Source organism: Ptychodera flava, chromosome 22 (genome assembly GCF_041260155.1).
Source record: "Ptychodera flava strain L36383 chromosome 22, AS_Pfla_20210202, whole genome shotgun sequence".
NCBI lineage: Eukaryota > Metazoa > Hemichordata > Enteropneusta > Ptychoderidae > Ptychodera > Ptychodera flava.
In genome coordinates, this window is record NC_091949.1 from 26,548,296 (window position 1) to 26,565,539 (window position 17,244).

Below are 17,244 nucleotides of genomic sequence, written 5' to 3' on the forward strand. Positions count from 1 at the left end.
TTTTTAATCATGCTCGACAATTTTATGATGTCAATCAACGGAGAGAAAAATACAATATTGTTTTCAATGAATTCATCCACTTTGTAAAATACAAGAATACAGTTTCTTAATTGTTTGAATCATAGGTATAGTTGCAAGGCTTTTCATTTTGAGACAAGCGATGTAAGTACTTCAACATTTTATGATTACATATTTATATTTCGGTCTAACCCAGGTTACAAGAGAAAGAAAAAGAGCATAACTCAATTATGTTCACTTTCGTGGTCTACAACACGAGTATACCAGTGTCCTCTGCAACTTTATGAACCAGAATTGTTAATTTAAGCTAGTTTTGATCAAGGCCACAGAAAAAAACATCGCTGTACCTCGTGATTTTGTTTAGCGACGGGTGTTCGTTTTTTAATCATACTCGACAATTTTATGTCAATCAACGGAGAGAAAGAAACAATATTGTTTTCAATGAATTCATCCACTTTGTAAAATACAAGAATACAGTTTCTTATTTGTTTGAATCATAGGTATAGTTGCAAGGCTTTTCATTTCGAGACTAGCGATATAAGTACTTCAACATTTTATGATTACATATTTGTATTTCGGTCTAACCCAGGTTACAAGAAAAAGAAAAAGAGCATAACTCCATTATGTTCAGTTTCGTGGTCTACAACACGAGTATACCAATGTTCTCTGCAACTTTATGAGCCAGAATTGTTAATTTAAGCTATAGACATTATAGAACATGGGCATTTATAGTTGAAGTAACATGAAAATGAACGCAGTTGATGACTTTGGGCAAATTTCCTGTCGTTCTGTTAGTCTATATCTTTCCATATGAAATTAATTAGCGTATCATAAATATCAAATCATCCAAAACGGTTTCTAATCACGTATATTGTAAGACAGCAGAAAGTAAAAGACAGCTCATGATAAAAAGACTCAAATGGAAAATTGATTAAATTCCAATACCGCTGGAGACAATGCAAACATATGTTCGATGAGTGTTACGCATGAGCACCGAAGGAAATGTCCGTGACTCATTGAGGACTGTATATTTATGCCTACGCAAATACACTTCTCAGTAGAACGACTCAACAACAGTAACTTTTTTCTTAAATTACTGCTGTATCTTCTGCCAGCATCAAATTGAACGTCGGCATCTTAGGGTGAGACAAAACATCGAACAAACTTTCACAATGATTTGATTTGAAAGTTGTCTTTCTTTGGAACTGGTTTGGTGTGTCAGAGTTGGTATCACGAAAATCGACGAGCAAACCTTTCACATGCATTGTCGATACTATTGTACAACTACGTTAAGCGCCACCATAGATCTATCTCCCTCATATGGTGTCTTCATTGCGTTGCACACCATGATGGGTGGGTTCGCAACGAGCTATCTCTTGCTACTATTCTTTGGACAAGTCCAATCAGGTAGGTTATACATATTGAGTATTTTTATCAGTAATAAGATGCCAAACGGTATTATTTAATAATCTTTGTTTGGTGTTGCAGATATGCAAATTTCTGTCAAATTGGTCCATTCAATTCCATCGTAACTTCCTGAAAATTTGTTGTCGGTTGCCAGTTCTGCCAAGTTTTTATCAGAATCAGACACAGTGACTATTTTAGATAACGTTATTAGTGTCATTTAGTATTAGGTTTGCAAAATCGTTTAAGAAGTTCCATGGTAGATATGGAGACATCGTTTCCAAATACGACATATCTGTTACACAAATGATACGTGACAGCATTCCTAACTTTGCCTTATAAAGTGATTCAGTTGCTTCATTAATGACTATTGATTTTTGCACTTTTGGGCCGTTCTTGACGGGTGTAGCATGCTAGCAGGGTACGCTTACCCATTCCGGACACCTGGATAAAGATTAAGTCCATGTCGCTGAATGAGTCTGGGAAAAATGTTGCATTTTTACACTTAAAGGTAGAATGCTCCTCGGGGACAAAAATTCCGACTCTCGAACTTCAGCGATATTTTTTTGGCTTACCACCTGTGAAGGCTCATTTCGAAGCTTATGGAGTAAATAAAGTTTTTAAAGGGCTTATTTTTATGAAAATCTGGAATTTTATGTTCTCCAATAGAGATTAACACAGGTATGACAGCCATTTAGAATTTCAAATATCTGTAAATATTGTGTAATATGTTTCTCGAGTACCCAAACTTGCACGGTGACCTCCGATTTTCATTCTTGACTTTTAAAGTGAAGGGTTAAAAGTGTGCTTGAGAAGTGTTTGAGCAAAAGTTTAAGTTTTTCATTGGAGGGCGAACTACCGTAACGAGACAATTCTTAATCTTCGTGATCTTAAACAATTACATTTTCTTCTAATCCTTCCTAAATTACGTGAAATTACAAACAAAATATTAGTCGGTTAGCTTATCGAGTACAAATGATGTGCGATGCTTATGAGAAATTGAATTCTCTTCAGGACTGAGATTCAGTAACGTCAAATATAACATACAGACTAGTATTTGAAGACATCCCATCTTTGCACAACTTTAGGAATAAAACAGAAACTGTATTTACAAAGTTCACTGATCGGAACTTTAAGATGTGAGATTGTTGTCGCGCTGCCGCCCTAAGAAACTTGATTTGAACATTATCGCGAAGAAGAAATTGTTTCACATTTGGCGTAACATTGCAAACCTTATGCGAGCGCTCAGATGAGACTAGCCAAGAACATCTGTTTAACGTACATTCTCAAGTGGGTGTATGCAATTGTATTTGTTTGACGTTGCCGCTCAAAACGTTTGTTAATTGGTTACACATGCGGCGCCAGAGTGGAAAATCATAAGAAGGTTATTGTTATGATCGAATACTATCAGCGTACGATTTTGTTTAACTATATGTGAGAAAAACTTGTATAAGTCATAGAGTCGACGCAAGACATTGCACACTCTTTGAAGAGCCCATATTTTCTTGGCCCCGGCGATAAGCAGGTGATTCTATCAAAAAATGCTACCACCCAACGCCTCTTTCCGAATTAATGACGAATTAGGGAAGAAGTTAAATTCAATATACAAATAGAGATTACAACCGACTTATGGAGAGACGATTCCGCTACTTGACATGCACAGACCTGTGACAATCACCCATAACAACATAGGTAAAGCCTCTCTTTCCACAGTAAACCCCATATATGTTGTCTTTTTGCAAGGGATCGAGATACTTTCTCTAAAAAAAGTGGCTACTCAAAGTAGTGAGTACGCTAATGTAGGAGCCCCCACACTTGCTGTTGACGGGTTCAAAAACAGAAACTATCATGGCGGATCGTGCTCAACTACAAAAATCGAAGACAACCCATGGTGGAGAGTGGATCTAAATGACACGTACCTTGTTGATCGAGTCATCATTACGAACCGAGGAGATTGTTGCCGTAAGTAATACAAGGTTATTCACAAGATACCGGAATTCATTTCCGAGAACATCGTGCAGCGGAGGTACTGTCCTTCACTCGTAGCGTCGAGGACAATACCGAAGCGTACGATGGACGAGGACATAACTCCCGGTACTTTGTGAATAACCTTATTATTATACACCTTTTCGGAGTAATTTTACCAGAAGTCAAAATTATTGCCCTTTGAGGAAGCCCATCGCACACTGCATTGCGAGCAGACTGGGAACGAAGGTTTTTAGCGCTTCCGCTAAGCGCACAGAACGAAATAAAACTACAACCCGCGTAACTCAGTGCACGTGGTAGACATTGTAGTACAGCAATATGTTTTCATTGAAATTCAGTTTTTGGAATGATCAATATTTACTGCGTGACGTACTGAAGCTGTATATTTTTTGTTTAAAGAATTGAAAATCTTCTCTTGTTTTTCCCCGTGGTGACATAAATGTGCTATGAAGTCCAAGGTCAAATGGTGTTCGATAACACCTAAACTAATTGTTCTCCTCGTTATTAGACACCGCGTCCTCTACAACCAAAACTTACTGTACGACGAAACTCCGTAGATTACAGACACAGGTGTATAATAATGGGTATGATTAGTTTCATTGCTCTGCTGTGCTGTTTAAAGTGCAGCTAGTGTGTTAGTGGTTCCCTGGGGTAATGTCAATTTGGAATTATTTTCACATTTCCTTGATTGTGTATTGTGCTGGATACAAATGAAACATTTATTTGACGAGAATATTAAAATTGGTTAGTTTAAAAAAAAATTATTACTCCAAGGGGCCGTGCGTACCAGTAATACATCGAGAATATTATTGTTAATATTCAAGAAAAGTACCTTGCAGAATTTCATAGCATGAATGTGTATATTTTTCTCCATTCTGTGGATAAGTGTATAGGCTACGCCACGTCTCATAGGCAAGCTCGCTTCAAAGTTTTTAGAAGGTTCTTAATACTGAAACTCAAATATATTTTTCTACGATGGAGTTTTAATAATTTGTTTAGAGTCCGTTTGTTGTGTTTTCTATAGGTCTCAATGTATGAGGTATAGGCCACGAAATTTCGCATAAGTAAATGCTTTCGATATTTTATTAGGAGACTGTTGATATAGAAACTGCAAAATATAGGGAAATAAATATATTATCCTAAATAGGTCTTATTTTGATAGATATCTACCATGAAGTAAAACGATCCGTGTCAAGTCTCGTATGATGTGGGTTATAACGGCATATCTTGAGAACAGGCTGAGCCAAGTCTAAACACTCATATGATTTTAAGTAAAGCTTTACTTTCAGCTGACCGTTTGGAAGGGGCCATTGTGCGTGTTGGCAATGAACAACAAATCACCGAAAACAGCATGTGTGAAGATGCCTTACTGTTGGATGAGGTCAAAGTAGTGAGTATAGTTGTGAACTGCAATGACTCGACTGGTCGCTTTGTGAGTGTTGAACTTGATGGACCTAGCCGAATGTTGACGCTTTGTGAAGTTGAAGTTTATGGAGATATAGGTAATACACGTGATTGTTTCCAAAACATTCCCATTGCACGCAGACACTTTCTTATAATATGAACATACAATGCACATATTTCCTTCTTAACTGTATAACGCAGCTGAAATGTTGAAGTTTTATTAACCTACACCGTTGGCTTCTGTCACTTGAATAAGAACTGAATGAAAAATTAAAAAACACACGGTCACCCCTGTTCATCGACTGTGAAACGCCTTCATAATGGACCGTACGCTCAATTAAGGGATCGTTCAATTTTTACGGCGGGGGGGCGGCAAAATCTTGTCGCCGGCTTTAAAAAAAAATATAGACCCCCTGCATTTTTCGTGAAAAAAAGATGAACCCCCCTTTGTCAGACGAAAAAATTTGATGACCTCCCCCTCCAACGGCTAAAAAATAACCAAAACCTATATGTCAAATTTACCCGCACGATTTGGATTTGAACTCCGGTACGCGGTGCACTTTTTTCTTGTAGCAGAGATGCCAGTGCACAAACTTCTCAGCCACATCCATGCAAACGTCTATTAATTAGGACAACTGTTAGGCAATTTTTAACTTCATTTCCATAGACAACTTATGTCAATCACACTGTTATGCAAATTCCCCTCATTGTCTCAGTGCTACCATTCAGGGTCGCGAGCATGTAAATGGTCTTTTAAAGATGAGATAGGCACTTATCCAGATAATAATGTAAGATGAGTTGGCCGCTTAAGGCAGCCAGCTGCTTATTGTAGTGGGTTGGCAAAGTCCGGGCCTGTCGGTAAAGAGGGTCATGGGCCACACGTCGATCATGGCCATTGCATGAAGTTAACCTATATAATGTAGTTGGCCGCCGAAGGTGTCCGCCGGTAAAGAAGGTCGATCATAGCCATTGCATGAAGTAAACCTAATTGGAGTGGGCTACCAAAGGTGTCCGCCCGTTAAGAGGGTCATGGGCCATTACATAAAGTCAATTTATTGTAGTGGGCCGCCGAAGGCGGCCCGCCCGTAAAGAGGGTTGATCATGGCCATGGCATAAAGCGAACATTATTGTAGGTATTATGTTTTTGAAAATGTGGTAAAGAAGGTCGATCATAGCCATTGCATGAAGTAAACCTAATTGGAGTGGGCTACCAAAGGTGTCCGCCCGTTAAGAGGGTCATGGGCCATTACATAAAGTCAATTTATTGTAGTGGGCCGCCGAAGGCGGCCCGCCCGTAAAGAGGGTTGATCATGGCCATGGCATAAAGCGAACATTATTGTAGGTATTATGTTTTTGAAAATGTGGTGACCCCCTTTTCCTACTAGTGAAAAAGCGATGACCCCCCTTTGCGGATTCCAAAATAACAATGACCCCCCCTGGATTTTGCCGCCCCCGGCCGTAAAAGCTGAATAGTCCCTAAGTATCGATGTATGGTAATGACTATTGTTACGTACAACTACCTTGTGTTTATTTTATGCAAATTATTGAAAGTGTGTTATGATTACCACTCTTCTATATCAGTTTGCTTAATTCACGACACCGACAAGATATCCGTTTTCCTCAAGCGACGCCGACTGCACACTGCGATAGCAATGTAAGGAACAGTCAGTGAAATAAAGTTCCTTGTTTTTATAGTTCCCGAGTATGAAAAACCAAATATCACCTGCCCGGAAAATGTCAGCATAGCGGTAAACATTGGAATGTCTGCAGTTGCTGTGACATGGTCTCTTCCAAACGCCACTGATAATTCCGGTAGTGTGACCGTTTCTGGTAGTCACGATCCAGGAAGTATCTTCCCGATAGAGACAACAGCTGTGAGATATGAAGCAGTGGATCCCTCTGGAAATAATGCCTCTTGTTCGTTCACAATCAGAGTGGAAGGTGAGATTCGGCAATTGGTTAATCCCGATGTCTCTTATTTACTGAAGGATTATTTGAGACAGAATAGATCTTCAGTTTCTTTGACAACATTTAATTTGCAGACTCCAGTTTTAATATAGCATCGATATTTGTGCCAGACGTGGGCAAGGACACGGAGGAAAAAAAATCTCATTTTTACGGTATAAGGACCTAAAGACTTTTCTGTCACAGGAAATTACTCTATTCTAACCACAAAAACACAACAGCAAATATTTTACATATTGACGCACATGTCTTCTCATTTGTCAATGAAGTGTCTTTTTTATGCAAATATTCTTTCGTTATTGCAACAGACACAGAAAGCCCTGCCATTACCTGCCCCGCAGATATCGACGCAATCGCAAACGATGGGATGCCCTCCGCAGTTTCTGTGATGTGGTCGCCTCCGGTTGCCACGGACAATTCAGGAAATGTCATTGTTTCAGGGAGCCATAACCCAGGAAGTGCTTTCGTGATTGGCGCCACAGTTGTGTCTTATGAAGCCGTCGATTCCTCCGGAAATAAGGAAACATGTGATTTCGCTGTTACAGTAACAGGTGAATATGTTATTCAGTGGTTAATCAAAACAGATGTATTTTATTTTCGGTAACAGGAGAAGTAACAGGAGATACTTGTTACTGCAATTTGCTGGATGAACCTTACATAGAAAAGTAATGATTGATTGATTGATCGATCGATCGATAGATTGTTTCATTCACTTTGGTCGTTCGTCGTGCATGTACTTATTTATGAAGTACTTCATTCACTCTAAAATCGCGAATGCTTCCACAGGCCCATGTATGTATGTCTTTTCCAAACAACAAAATCAGTCAACTTATTTCGCCGTTCTAATGAAATAAGTTTTGTCCATTGGGTTTGGGTTCCTGCACCTTGGCCTACAGGGCATTCGTATAAAAGTACTTGGTGAATTCAAAAGCAGTAATGTACAAATACTAGAAGACTGACCCATAATCATTCAAATCCTTCACGAGTTGAACCTCCCATATAATAAAGGATTTTGCCACTACAAGACCTATTGGTAGCAAATCATCAAATGGGCGAAAGTGTGTTTTTTCCGTGTCCACAAAGGCAAAATCGATAGTCAGATCGCCGGACATTTATAGTGTAGGAGATACACAAAGAAAAATAGCAACTACACAATGTCCATTTGTGTTTTAATGCAATTGAATAAAGTTTCATGGAATCACCATTTTTTTTTTCACAGATACCGAAAAACCATTCATCATCTGTCCAAGCAATACAAGTACAACTGCAAACATTGAGAATCCATCGGTATCAGTTTTCTGGCCACTACCAAACGCCACTGACAATTCTGGCATTGTAAGCCTTTCCAGCAGCCACTCTTCTGGGAGTAATTTCCCAATTGGTCTTACGGTTGTGTACTATGAGGCCGTAGATCCATCTGGAAATAATGGATCATGTTTCTTCACCGTTAGAGTAGAAGGTTTGTCTTTCTTGAAGTTTATCTGAATGTACAAAATGTTTAGATTTGCTATTCATAACCAACGTTGATATAAGGCAATCGATAGTCTTTTTGTATTGCTATTTATTTAGGGAAGAACGGCAGTTATCGGTACCTTAAATATGATTTTGCCACCTAAGTCGTGAGCAGTCGACTTTTTACCTACAATCTATTGCAATATCATGTCGTTTGTCCCTTAGCACAGACAAAAGCCGTAAAAGGTAGCGACAATTCGCATTTTTGTTTTAATATTCGGTTAAATTCTCAGGACCATAGTTCATTTTACGTGCTTCGGTGTATTATCGATTGACCATGGACCAAGAGAGAGAGAGAGAGAGAGAGAGAGAGAGAGAGAGAGAGAGAGAGATTAACAGTGATTATCAAATGTTTATAAAGTGCCTGATATTTACCTGTCGATAGCTCGATAGTGTTTGAATATGTTGCCGATTGCCCTTGTTCTGTGTCACTTTTTCCGTTTTTATGTTTTTATGTTTTTCTTATACAGTAGTTCGATATTCGATGTAAAGTGGCTAGGTTTCAGACCCTTTCTACAGTGTTCACCAGTATTGAATACTTATGTGTTTATTGTTAACCATTAGGAGTTCGCGTCTCATCTGACAGCCACATATGAATGAATTCTCATCCAAACATTCCTTTCGGTGTACGACATCGTCGTTGATTTTAGAATTCGCATTCAATGTAATAGCCTTTGTTATCGGCATTTTTGTCAAACTTAAGACATTAATTTCAACAAATGTACCATCGCTGTAATTGCTATGTACATAACTTTCCTGGAAAAGAGATTTTATCAATATACATATTCTGATAACAATGTCTCTATCAATGTCTCTATCAATCCCATTATACTAAACTCGTTTCTCACTTTCTCTTGTTTGCGTTCATTTTCACGATACGAAAATTCTGAACATCAACTCAGCTACAGTTTCACAAGTGGCAAACGATAAGAAAATATCGACGGCCGAGGTAGGTAAACTACCATGTGAAAAAAAATTTCACTGATTGTGGTCAGGTATATGTTTCGAGGGTTGTGTAGCGATTTTCTTTGGGACCAAAGAGATCGTTGAAGAAGTTCCCTATAAAGAAGTGAAATATTTGCACAATGGCGTACTAATGGGTAATTAATCTTTAGATACATATGATGCGTATCTGGTCAGGCAAATACTAAAGCTACGCTTGGCAGTCAAGAACACTGATCATATTTAGATATTCAATCACGAGATCAAATTATTGCTTCGTGGAGTCAGACATGTGGATACCTTGGCAAAATTACAACTATAACAAATATTTAAAATGTCGTTTAAAATTTTAAAATTAGTTAACTATATGTAACCAATATGAGGCATTTAATATTTAGACCGACAGTAATTGTTGACAAAATGATAATAGATATTGGAGTTTACTGAATTATATGTGAGTATATTAACAAAATAACGGACTTCATGTCTTTGGACATCATATGGCAGTGGTACTTCCGAGACGCGAACTGTCGAAGCCTAACTTTGCAAGCAAAATTTAGACATTCTTGCTATCAGTATGGAATGTTTGTAGGGTGGGTCGCGAAAACGTACAAGGCATGCGTCCGCCACGTCATCTCAGCGTACAGAACAAATTTTCTCCCGCGCAGTGAAGAAATAATCAAGGTTCATCTGCAGAACTTTGTCACGTAAATTCATATGGTTTATACTCATCTTCGAACAGTAAAATAATAGTGAGGTTTAAGTAGTTTTTTAAAAAAAATGGAATTCTTCAAGTTGTCAGATATTCCCATTGTTCGCATGAAACGACTGTTGGGTCATAGCTCTAGCAGCGACCAATAACACCCAGAGTTATTTGACTTGATGCCACTGTTATTAGACTTCCCGTCCGCTGATACCAAGGTTACATATGAAGGTTGTAACAGTGATGAGTATTTCGAGAATTACATATAAGGGCATGAAGATATCAGTGATGCGAATCCAAAATGTAGAACTTAACATATGATAGTTTTCGACATTACAAAAATATGGTAATCTCAATGGGGTAAGCAAGCACGTTTAATAAGCAACTGTCATGTAAGACATATCTATTATTATCACCATCAAAATGAAATGTATCCTTGTTCTTATTCACATTTACCAGGCGATCGGATGCATTGACAGACTGTCTAAAGCCATCACTGGACTTGAAAACATCGTTGTGTCATCTGAGGAAAGAATGTCGATTTCCGAAAGTAAGATAATTGCACTTCATAAATTTTAAAAATCGAAATCCCGCAAAGACTTTGCTCAATCTCGCCGCAAGGACACTTCAAATCGTTCCCTTTCGAACTCGAAAATAGAAATCAGGGAACACTGCGGAATATTGTAATAGGACGACAAATTACCCAATATTTATCAACTGTAAAACTTGAAAATGGCAAGCTCTCCATCGCTAAGTTAAGGGAAAAATAAACCTTCGATTTCAACAAAAATTAGCTGGTGAAAGATTAGTTACTACACGATCTTCAAAATTAGCCCCAACGAGAGGTAGACCGAATAAATAATATAAAAGTGAAAGTCCGACTTTGTGTCTCCGAGGTTGGTTCTACCTGGACAAAGGGGAAACTGATAATAATAATTGTTACTCCGTCAGATATTTTGCAGGCCACAGACATGTGTTTAACAACATGGGTGTTCTCAACATCAGTTGATGAAATCACAAGCATCGACAGAGACCTAGTCATAGAATCCGTACTCACCGCTGTGGACAAACTTTCGAAGTTTGTTCTAGAGGACATGGTACCTGGCTCTGGCCAAGTTCTTATGCATACACCGTCCATTCGATTGCATTTGGAAAGTGACTCTGTCGAAAATCTTACAAAGTCCGTGTTTCTTGGGAATGGCAGCGGCTTAAGAATTCCGGAGTCTGACGAACTTTTTGCGAATCAAATGCCTGCAAGTACTGTGAATATGATTGTGAGCATTACTTTTATAAGTCTGTTATATTGAAACATTTATTTATTTAACTGTTCATTCTATCAGTAAAGGGAAATACTCTTAAAGAATTACATACCATGAAGGTGTATATTTTCTTCGTTAGGAAATAGCAGCATATCAATCAACATTTCAAGGACGCAAATGCAATCAGTATGTTGCTTGCACAATGTAAAGCTAACCATAAAACATGTAAAACCAAAGTTTATACGTATAGTATTTTGACACATGATTAATTCGACATTATATTTGTCAGTTTTCCACCATGCGAATAAAATATTGATTCCTGACCAACATTTGATAAATGTTTGACCTATTCAAGATACAATGCTATATAGTTTGATTTACAATGATATTGACGAAGAACATTGATTCGGTTAACCTTTCAATTGCTCACAGTGTTCACGTGTGACTGGGAAGTTGTTTCAATCAAGGATTGCCGACGATACTCGCTTAAGTACCGATGTGATTGGCCTGACTTTTACCGGTAGAGATGGCCGTGAATTAGAGGGTAATAAATATTTTCACCAAAGCAAAAATTGAGATTGCTGTATACTTGGAATTTTTAACGGAGCAATGCTTAACGCTTCTGAGGTCATGTCTATTGCGGTGTTATGGGCATTTAATGTTTAAATGACGTGCTTTCGATGTCCTCAATTGACAAGATAGGAGAAACATGAGGAAAGTTGACGATATATTTTACATCAATCAAACAAAGCAATGCTTAACGCTTCTGAGGTCATGTCTATTGCGGTGTTATGGGCATTTAATGTTTAAATGACGTGCTTTCGCTGTCCTCAATTGACAAGATAGGAGAAACATGAGGAAAGTTGACGATATATTTTACATCAATCAAACAAAGCAATGCTTAACGCTTCTGAGGTCATGTCTATTGCGGTGTTATGGGCATTTAATGTTTAAATGACGTGCTTTCGCTGTCCTCAATTGACAAGATAGGAGAAACATGAGGAAAGTTGACGATATATATTACATCAATCAAACAAAGTTATGACTGTCCATTTTAACTTTAGCACGATCGGTATAGATGAAATGTAGTATTGATTTAAAGAATATCAAGCTTTTCATGTTTTTACACTAGTAATTTAATTTAGCCTAAGCTACGTATTTTTGAATTGATATACTCTGACTTTGTAATATACATTAAATGATACAGTCGTCGGAACTGCGCTCAAAGGTCGTATGGGACCAATACGACCAATGTAAACACTGTATTCAAGGTAAGATGGTGATTGATGAAACTTAAATCATGTCTGTCTTAATCTACATCGTACAATATTTAATGTTGCAGCTATGATGATGAGGTGCATCTAGATATCGTGCACAAAATACATTGCTTGTAAACGATAAACTCGCACAGACGCAGTTCCGACGACCATTTCCCTTTAATATGGACATTACGATGTTTGCGTATATACAAGTCACTGATGCTTACGATTATTTTCACTGGATTGCCAGGGAAAACCATCAAAGACGACATCCTGATAGAACTGTCCACCGAGCCTCCACCAACTGAAGATCAGATTGTTATGGAGGGGATATACCTTGATGACGATAATGTTACATACTTTGGCTTTGAGATCGAGGTGCGTAAGGTTATCTAGCATCACATGTATACTTATTTTACTTTTAATTGACAGAAATTTGTTTTCATTTCGCAGTAATCTTTTTTGCAAGCAGGTTAATATTTTTCCTTCGATATCACATCACAAACTGTCAGTGAGATAAACTGTTACAATGTTTACAGCGGTATGGCTAAGTACTCTGATGATGAGCAACATTACGTTATTTCTACACTGAGTCTCATATATCCAGTTAGAGTGGAACACAAACAAGAACGAAGACATATTCTCTTCATTTCTCACAATTTCACAGTAAACTTATGCACCGTTGATGCTGAGGTAACAGTTTGATTAATGTTTGAGGTCGAACTTGGCAGTTGCATGAGTCCTATTGAGGAATATATATTTAGCTGCGTATGTGCATTTTGTTATCGCTATTTGTTCAGTACGTGTTTCACAGATTTAAGGTAGAATGCACCTCAAGAATAAATAGTCGGAATCTTAAATCTTTGCAATTCTTTTCTGATTCACCACTTGGACTCGTTTTAAAGCTCTCAGAGTAAGAAAATATTTCACGGCCTTAGTTTATCGAAAATCAAAAATCATATTTTTACTCGTGGAGTTAAAGAGTGATGGCGGCCATTTTGAATTTCAAAAAACGGTAAATGGATCGCCCCTCCACAAATGTCAGGTACTTTGTATATCTAATTCCAACTTTCACGGTATCCCCTTGATTTGATAAGCTAATGGTTGCAAGTATCATGAAGGAAAGTTTGAGTAAAGGTTTGTTTTTCACTTTCGAGGCGCATACTACCTTACAAGTCATACATTGCAGCTTGTCATTGCATTGTTCCCGCTTGTTGATACGAATTTAATATCATTTCTTTAAAGATTCCTAGGCTGTTCCACGCCCTGATCATCTGGCTCGAAAATTCTCATGCTATTTTTGGAAATACTACAGCGTATGTCTTTGACGAACCGGCGAAGTTTTCTCATAATTACATTGACTACCATTTTTCTGTCGACGTCAACTTTTTGGGTGACCATTCCACAATCTTCATATCAGAGTACAACTTTTTGAAGACAGGGAAGTATTTCTTAACCTTTACCGTCCCTAAAAGTAAGTACGTTTAAGCTTAAACTCTAGCTTCATGTAATGTGATGGCTCATCATGATATCGATTGAACAAACACAATTTGTGAAACCATGCTACATTTACGCAATTGACGATTGCATTATAAACGGAGATATTTCTTAGTTTTACCCTTAGCTATTGCATCAGAAGCAACATTCACCCTGTGGTCTTACGAATGTAAGATTAGAGATTACATATATTACTTAAGTTTCGTGCATCTCTTAATTGTCAGACGCATATAGCCTCTCCTTTTCTCTTGTTTTTACTTTAATGAGGCTGGCACATACCATTATGCTACGATGGACAGTGGTCTTGAAATTCGATAAATAATTGTTTTGACGACGAAATTTTTATATATATAAGCGGATATATATATATATATATATATATATATATATATATATATATATATATATATATATGTGTGTGTGTGTGTGTGTGTGTGTGTGTGTGTGTGTGTGTGTGTGTGTGTTGTGTATAAGAATTAATTTTAAATTAGTAAATATGATTTTGGTTTGCATTTGATTTATTAATTGATTGCCCTGTGATTTGCAAATGGAGGTCAGTTCAATGTACTGTGATATCTTTTGTGCATTATCTTGAAGGTGATGTCAAGTTCTGGATGAGTGTCAAACAAACCATGTGTGGTTACATGAAGAGACAGTCTGACACATGGGCTGGCGATGGTTGTCAGGTACAGAATTGTACATATCAAGGCTATCAGTCAATGCCCCAGGGCAAAATCCAGAGGAAGGTGTCCCAAGAGAGAGCTGTAGTTGCCTGATCCTCTGAAATCACTTTGCACTTTGCCTGATGTCTGACACCATTTTTGTGATGTGCTTTGCGATATGATGATGCACGGCTGCTTTCAAGGAGAAATTTTTCTCAGATACGTACATGTCTTTGATCAATTGAATACAGTATCGTCCCCGTATGCTCACCAATTCCGTTTTCGATATGACCAAAAAGTTAATTGGGTGTCAATTTTAATGCCCAGGTATTATTATGTTTTCTTTAAATAAAAAAACTGATCTACCGGCGCTACATCATTAGTGTCATTCGCATGCCAATCGGAATTGTTTACAAGTGTTTCACATGGTTACAACAATGAAATGATAAGGTAATGAAAAGTTTTGACTTATCATTGACCGTACATGAAGCTGACTCAAGTCTGTTTATTTAATTTTCAGGCTTCCTCGGCCTCAAACCTCACAACTACTGTATGTCTGTGTAATTATGCGACTGCATTCACCTCGCCAACAGTGTAACATCAACACTTCTTCGCCGAGACTTATGGTATCCACCCACCCTCATGTCGCTACGTAACTTCTCGAGGAGTGCGCAATCTATTACGCAACATTGGTACCCCTGGAATCAACTGATGTGCTGTTAGAAAAGTTTATATCTGTACATGTACAAGTATTTAAAGATGGTAACATATGAAACCATTGTTGCCAATGTCCTGTTTTGACAACTTTTTAAAGTCTTCTTAAATCTAATGCAAATATTTTGGACAATGTTTTGTGACAACACAAACCAGTGGGATGTCCTGTGAATACTCTGTTAGAGGTTAGAGGGGATTGCTGATATTATATTATTTACGAATATTTTACTTAAAAGGACAAGATTTTTAATTTATTTGTGAAAAGATAGTGCAAACGTTTTTTTCAGAACAGCTTACGGTTGTACGTTGGCGTGTTATCATTTATATGTACTTTGTGACGTCACTAGCATACGCATTTCCTACTTAATTGATTTCAGACAATGTGACAAATACCGGCTACTGTCAAATTGTTGGATGCTGCAGTCAAAAATGAAATTATTGACGCGGAGTCCGTCATTACATGCAGCCATTAGGACTTGTTTGAATGGCCTTAGAAATTCAGAAACGCTTAGTGATGTCACTCCCTTATTGAGATAAATTAGTACATGTACCTCCTTTCTATCTTACAAAGTGGCTCCAACACTCATGAAGTTCAAAATAACTGAACTGCACCGCACCTACTATGCTGGGACACGTGGATCTGAGTACCACTCTACCAGGTCCAGGTGATTATTTGTATTTTGAGTGCCTGACAGGCTAAGCTAATAATCAGGAGTTCATTTACATAAGAATATGCCAGATGTGAAATTTACTGAAATGTACTATATCTAAAACGATAATAAGGCGACCAAATCAGCTTATTTGTTTCTGTAATTTAACAAATTAAATTATCACGCTGTAAGTGTGCACACTGTATCTCACATTACAGGGCCAGATACTGTGTACTCATTATTGTATTGTTTCAAAGTTTTTTCATTTATCCTAAGAATTTGCATGTATTAACCACGTTATTTTGATTTTGTTACACTTATTTTTATCAAGTGATTGGTATCAAAAAAGAGGATAGAGAGAGAACACATAGAGAAACTTTGCCGATTATATCATTGAGTTCACACTTGCTTCTTGCTAGGTCAAAATGATTTAGTTTTCACATTTTATGTTGACTCCATGTTTTCGCCTTGTTGTTAATTGTTTCGAGACATTTTGCACAATGACCTGATGTAACTATTCCCTAAAGTGGGTAATTTATTCTGTGAAACTAGAAGGGACAAGCTTTGTCAGCTGGAAAAACGACATGTCGTCAGCACGAGTCTGTTGAAAGAGCTCGGTTATACCTGGATAAGCCGAAACTTGCTTTTATGGATCTTTGAAACCCCCATTGCTTTCAAATATATATATATATATATATATATATATATATATATATATATATATATATATATATATATATATATATATATATATATATATATATATTATATATATATATATATATATATATATATATATATATATATATATATATATATATATATCCAAAAAAGCAGGTTGCGGTATATCCACGTATGTATACATGTATAAATATAAATATATTCACTATATATTCAATATATGCCGATATATTCAATATCTGTTGTTTCCGTGTGTATGTGTGTGTGTGTGTGTGTGTGTGTGTGTGTGTGTGTGTGTGTGTGTGTGTGTGTGTGTGTGTGTGTGTGACAAAACAATCCACTTGTCGTGAGTTAGGGAATTCCAGGAAACACTGCAATCCTAATATATCCTAAGTTTCTAAGTAATCTTCTTTTGTTTGCAGTATAATATAGGTATCTTTATCGTAGTTATTGTCTGTGAAATCTTCCACGTAAAACGTTTTTCTCTTACGAAATTGTATAATTAGGGTGTTTACATTTCATACTTGTGGAAAAACAGAAGTACTTCCTGTAAAACTACTTCATCTACATAAGGTTATGACGTAATGT

General features: G+C 37.3%; 1 protein-coding gene across 1 annotated transcript; it reads left to right on the forward strand.

Annotated features, from left to right (window-relative positions):
- Positions 1-1,068: 1,068 nt before the first annotated feature.
- LOC139123060 (uncharacterized) lies at positions 1,069-16,180 on the forward strand. The gene is made up of 14 exons (XM_070689030.1): positions 1,069-1,425; positions 3,166-3,384; positions 4,698-4,910; positions 6,508-6,753; positions 7,086-7,328; positions 7,997-8,236; positions 9,192-9,238; positions 10,394-10,484; positions 10,886-11,208; positions 11,626-11,737; positions 12,703-12,830; positions 13,698-13,926; positions 14,547-14,635; positions 15,132-16,180. The coding sequence occupies exons 1-14, from the start codon at positions 1,278-1,280 to the stop codon at positions 15,207-15,209; spliced, it is 2,406 nt and encodes an 801-aa protein (XP_070545131.1). The 5' UTR covers positions 1,069-1,277; the 3' UTR covers positions 15,210-16,180.
- The last annotated feature ends 1,064 nt before the right edge of the window (positions 16,181-17,244 follow it).